Source organism: Pteropus alecto, unplaced genomic scaffold (assembly GCF_000325575.1).
Source record: "Pteropus alecto unplaced genomic scaffold, ASM32557v1 scaffold106, whole genome shotgun sequence".
NCBI classification, from domain to species: domain Eukaryota; kingdom Metazoa; phylum Chordata; class Mammalia; order Chiroptera; family Pteropodidae; genus Pteropus; species Pteropus alecto.
Window position 1 is genome coordinate 19,323,353 of NW_006442103.1, and position 5,896 is coordinate 19,329,248.

The following is a 5,896-nucleotide window of genomic DNA, read 5'->3' on the forward strand; positions in this document are numbered from 1 at the left end:
CCTCCCCATCCCGCCTGCCGCCCCATCCCGCCTGCCTCCCCTTCTCGCCTGCCTCCCCGCCTCGGGCTCAGACGCCCCGCCTGGAGGCTGGCCCCGTTTGCTTGGCACGTCCGCCCGCTGTTTTGCTTTCTCCTGGGAATTCGGCTTATATGCATAAGTAAAACATTTATGGCCACTGGTTACTAGGATTTGCTCTCCTTTCCTGCATTTTTGGTCATTTGCTTCTCTTTTCTCAATGGGAAAAGAAGGAAAAGGTTAATTTCTCTTATATTTGGAAGAGGGATGGTAAGTGAATAATAAAGTCACAACAAACTCCCTCATCTGTGTGCAGATTATCAAGTCCATCCCTCCTGGCAGGTTTTCCGCTTCCCTGTCTCCCTTCCCTTCCCCCCGCCCCAGCTTAAGGGCGGCATCCTCAGGATATACTGATCTGCAGAATTGTTTTGAAAACTTAAGATGCCCTAAGCGGAAGGGCATCTTAGCCGCATGTCAGCGCCGTGAGGACTAGGATTTTCCCGTTGTGTTCACTGCCATTTCCCGTTGTCTAGAACAGGGCCTGACATATAGTAAGCACTCAATAAATATTTCTTAAATGAAAAAATAACTTGTATTTCCCGAAGTCAAATAGAATGGTTTTTGAGTCATCCACTATTTTGGATTATGAGGATGATGTTCCCCTCCCCTGGGATCATCAGTTTAACAGTGAGGGAGAGGAGGCTTTTACAGATAAGGTTACAAGCCAGTCACGCGTGGTTCAAACCCTGCCTTTTGGCTCTGCTGGCTCCCCTGGCATGGGGCGAAGTTCGATGAGCGAGTAATGAGTCATTTCAAAATGAGCTCCAGCGTCTCTCTTACCTTTGCAGCTCCAGAATTCAAAAGCTGTGATCCAGTCAAAGGACACCACCATCCAGGAGCTCAAAGAGAAAATCACCTACCTGGAAGCAGAGGTGTGTGTGCTGGGCCACCCCGGGAAGGGAGCAGACTCTCAGAGGGAGCGCTGGGCGGGAGGAGGGAGCTGCTGCTCAGAAGTCAGGACCTAGGGTGGTTGGTCCCTCTTCAGATCAGCTGAGTAAACATTTTCTGAGAACCATCAGAAAAGGTCAGACCCGTCCCCACCCTGAAGGGCGGCATCATCATGGTACAAGCCCCGTGCCCTGCAGCGTGGGGACAGGCCCTTCATTCTGACCACGAGCTTGGCAGGGGAGCTGACGACGGAGCTGCGCTTTGAAGGCGGAGGCCTCCGTTAGGTGGACTCTTCTCCATGGCTCGTTTAGCTGATGAGTTCTTCCTAACTGGCGCCTTCCCTCAGAGCCCCTCCTGCCTAAAGATCGCTTTGCAGCCGCTGTGCGCAGATTAAAAGGGGGGGGGAAAAAAAGGAAGGGAGACACGGCTCTTGATCTTCAGGGAGTTTGCAGTCTCGACTTAGAGATAAAATACATTTAAAAAATAAAAGGTCGAAAAACTGCTTTATAGAAGAGCATATCGACAGGTGCAACTAAATATCTCGGCTGACTCCAGGAAATGACCCGTGCTGCACAGAGCCGCTGAGGGGACACAGCCTCGGGAGGGACGGGGGCCGGTATTGGAGGAAGAGGTCCTGGGGTGGTGGCACGCGTGGCAGGGATGGGGGTGACAGCAGCAGCACACACACACACACACACAGAGGCGGGGAGACCGGAACGAGCAAGTTAACATGTGACCAGTGGCAAGCCAGAGAAAGGCCAGTTCTAACGTCACAGCTTGTGTCACAGAATTTAGAGATGCACGACCGGATGGAACACCTGATCGAGAAGCAGATCAGTCACAGCAACTTCAGCACCCAGACCTGGGCCACGACAGAGAACCTGGGCGGGTGAGTGGGTGTGCGCGGGGTGGACCCAGGAGAACCTGGGTGGGTGAGTGGGTGTGCGCGGGGCGGGCCCAGGAGGCAGTGCAGGAAAGCGGGGCAGGGACCGGCTGTGGGAGGCCTTCGGGGTGAGGGCAGGGACGAGGCTCTCTGCAATCCAGCTGTGTTCTCTCGGTCTCTTAATCCGACCCATTCTCAGCCCGAACTGTTTTCTAAGCAGATCAGAGTAGAACCTGCTCCCACACCCCCGGGCGGCCCACCACCAGCCGCTGGAGGTGTATGAACCCCAAAACCGTATGCAGAGATCGTGTGTGTACAGTACGGGTGCATTTCCAGGAGGAGGGGCTTCCCCACCACCATGCCCCACCCCCAGGAGATTCCCGGAAAGGTCTGAGACTCTGAAAAAAGTCAGGAATCCCAGCTAGACCCACTTCTCAGTCGTCTGACTGCCCCCGCTTTTCGTGACCCCTGCCGCCAGAAGGAAGTGCCACCTCCGAGTCGTCCCTTAGGCGTCACCGACCGTGACTGTTTCAGAGCGTTCGGGACGCACGTGCTTCGCGTGGAGTAGCGCGGGACTCAGTGTTTCCGCTTCCTTTCCAGCGTCAGGATAGCCAAGCCCCCCAGCCCGAAGCCCATGCCGCTCATCCGCGTGGTGGAGACATGAGCTGCCGGACGCTGTCGCCGCCGATGCAGCCGCCTGTCGCCTGCAGAGGAGCCCGCCACCCCCGCCGGCCGTTGGACTGACTTCGACTTTCCGCCTGTCCCCCGGCCGCACTCAGGACTTGGGGCTCGCGTGCCCCGCTGTCCCCAACTCCTGTCCTCCGTGTGCCGGGCGCGTGGAGGACGAGCCCCGCCTGGGAGGTGGCACGCGGCCGCAGGAGCCAGGGCGCTGGCCTCGTCTCCACGGCGACTGTTTTTTTTCTTAGAGCCTCCCTCCTGGTGCGGACCGGAGTCCAGCCGCCCCAGAAGCAGGCCCTCGCCCAGGCGGGAGAGGCCAACAGGCGACAAAACTGGCCTCAGCCCTAGAAGCTGGAGGCACAGATATCCATAGTGATCGGAGAGTGTCCTGGGGGAACGAAGTTCCTTCCTCAAACGCCAACGCCACGGAGGTCTTCACGACAAACTTTGTTTTCCTCCTTGCTCTGCCCTCAGCTCGAGCTGACCCAAGCCACCTTTGGATGGAAAACCGGCCACCTCGCCATGACGGGCCCGCCCGTCTTTCTGGGGAGGATGGAATTTACATTCACGGAGTAGCTTTTAGCAGAAAGGTCCTGTAGCGACACAGACAGTTACATGTAACTCTGCCGTGAAGACGCCCAGAATCCCTTAGGGTTTTCCCCGAGGACGCGGTCCGGAGTCCACCTGCCTTCCTGACTGACTCGGAGCCTAAAAACTGTTTTCACTGGGTTACATCCATCTCAGCGAAACTCTCGTATTTATTTTGCTAAGTTATTGGTGTTTTGCTTATAGCTCGTGACCGATTCTGCGCCAGGGTTCGACAGCCTTCTCTTGCAGTGTTTGGATTTGCTTGACATTGGGACAAGTGTCCCCACGGGACGTTGTTTCCAAATGACATCGTCGTAAAGATTTCTCTCTCTCTTCGCCTGCTCCTGTCGGCTTCCTCCTCCACGCCCCATCTGTAGCTCAGGAAGGCCGGGCATTTGCCCTGAGGCCTCGGGTCTGAGCATGTTGTTTGGGGGAAGAGGGCCATAGGGACCTTTGGGGAGGCGTTGGATTCTCCCGCTGACCGCTCCGCATCCCTCTGCTTCCGAGCTGGTCTGTTATCCTGGTCTGAATGACCGCCACTTGTGTTTTCCCTGGGGTCCTTCCTGCAAGGAGCTAAATGAGCATCCGCATGTGGTATTAGAGCACAGAAAGCTTACAAGTCAGCATAGATTAAGTCTTCGGGTTCTGTTTGGCTCCGACCCGGAAGCCTTACATCTGCGCTTCTGTCGCATTCTGGCTTCGTCCGTCGTGGTGTTGTGGTTGCTTTACGCAGATTTCATTCGTGAAACGGGGGTCAGACCCGCACAAGCTCCGTTGGGCCCTTCCAGTTCCGATGTTCCTTCCTGCGGCGTGTTCTCTGTGTGGTGAATTTAGTACATTATACTTGTGTGTCTCATTGAGTTCCTGGCCTGGTTTCTTTTTACATTTCAGGGCGGGTGAAAGAGCATGATTTTAGTGCCTCTCGAAGATGGGCACCGGGTTGTCCTCATCTGGGAGGTGTGGTCCACACCGTGAGGCGAGGACCGTGCGGCGTGTGGGGACTTGGGACGTCCCTGCTACACAGCTGGGCTCCGCGGCCTGAGCCCTCGTGAGCTGAGGCGGCCCCGACCTTCGCTTTGCCCCTGTCTGGGGCGGGGGCCTTGTGCGGCCCCTAAGCGAGCCAGTGTGTCCTCAGTGGAGGAAGAACTGGCCAGAGTTCTCGTGATTAGAGATTCGCCGAGAGCGCTGGGAGAAGACAAGTAATTCCATGTTCTTTGCAGAAACGACAGTCACTCTGGACATGCCACCTACAGCCACTCAAGACTTTAGTTTCGTGCTATTATCTCTGGGCATCGTTCAGTTAGTCCAATGATCTTTTTCTTTCTGCCAAGAATGCAGTTGACTGGGGACGTAGCTGGATTTACACAGATCTTCTCTGGACCAAAGGACCTGGAGATGCAACCCCCTTCACCCCTGGCAAACCCCCCTTTCTCCTTTAATTCAAAGAACGTAAATTTTCTCTTAGAATTTTTCTTCCCCTCTCTCTGGGTTTCAGAACGCGTGGGAAACCTGCTCCAGGCCTGGGTCTGTCTTCTGACAGCCACGGGTCCTGTCAGAAGACGGTCCGGCTTGGCGGGGTGTATCTAGACTGCGCTTGTTCTCAGAACGTTGAGAGGTGGAGCAGAGCGGGGTCGCCTCAGGTGCCAAGAAGGCGTGCCGGGCTGGAGGAAGCCGGAGAGTGAGTGCCCGCCAACCGGAAAGGGAGGCTCTCTCGCCTTGGGCCTGGAGGGCTAAGCAGAGATCCAGGCTGGAGATAATTCCATGGTCTGAAGACACAGTGGAGACTAGAACCAGGGCACCGAGAGATTCCTGGGCCAGAGAAGTGGCTCTGGTGACTTTTGCTGAGTTTGGTTGTATGGCTGCCTCCGAAGCGCACGGGGGCTAAGGCGGGCCTCGGGGAGGAGGAAGTGGTTGAGGGAAAGGTAGTTTATATCTTGGCGGCCTTTTCAAGTGGAGATGGACAGGGAGCGGGGAGGAGAGTGAGGTAAGGCCCAGGGCCTGGGGAGGTGCGGTGACTTCAGGGGCCTCTTCATTGCCTGATGGCCCGTGTCCCCTGTCCTGTCATCCTTAAGCCAACTCCCCTGTGCCTCTTGAATATTTGTGGAGGGAAGATCTAGTCTGACTCTCTGGGACCTTTGCCACGAAGACCAGTTTCTTTGAGCTGCCCAAACACGCAGCTGTCATCAGCAGCCTCCCGTAAACTGGGAGCAGCAGCCCGATGTCGGAAAAGCAGCTTACAGGAGCACTCCTTACCCCCCGAATGCCCCTGTCCCCCCAACCTCTTCATTTGTCCCGTCCTCTGATTGGGAAAAAAAAAAAGAAAAAAAGCCTAATAAGGACATGGTGTTTCAATCAAACAATGTATCTGGATTTTTTTAAAACTCGAGTTTCTAAAGCTAAAAGTTGATTTTCTCATTTTCATCTCTATTTAAAACAACCTTTCACTTTGAAACAGCCCAAGATTGACTCTGGAAAGATGATCTGACATATTTGAACGAGGAGGGTGACTTCCCCTGGGGTAGAGGAGCACCCCTCTCTTTCACGGGGTCTTCGCATCGTGTTGCTGGTTTCTGTGGGCCTCCAACCAGCCCCTGGGCACCCTCATTCCTCAGAGCCAAGCTGTGGAGTTTGGGCCTGAGCTTGTTCGGGCTCTGACCCAAGAGAGGTGAGCCTGGGGCTCTTGGCCTCTTTTCCATGCTTCAATTTAGGAGTCTGGCTTTGCAAGGAGAAATTGTTCCCTATCTTCCCTGTCCTAATTCTATACACCGTGGCCTCAAAACTCAG

The 5,896-nt window shown here is 55.3% G+C and overlaps 1 protein-coding gene across 2 annotated transcripts in view; it reads left to right on the forward strand.

Annotated features, from left to right (window-relative positions):
- Positions 1–3,972, forward strand: part of TUFT1 (tuftelin 1) — a 31,167-nt gene extending 27,195 nt beyond the window's left edge. For both annotated transcript variants that reach the window (XM_006919779.3, XM_015595533.2), the window contains 3 exons: positions 864–947; positions 1,752–1,852; positions 2,447–3,972. In XM_006919779.3, the coding sequence (XP_006919841.1) occupies positions 864–947; positions 1,752–1,852; positions 2,447–2,510 (249 nt within the window). In that variant the 3' untranslated portion in view covers positions 2,511–3,972. The remainder of the gene's footprint in view (positions 1–863; positions 948–1,751; positions 1,853–2,446) is intronic.
- The last annotated feature ends 1,924 nt before the right edge of the window (positions 3,973–5,896 follow it).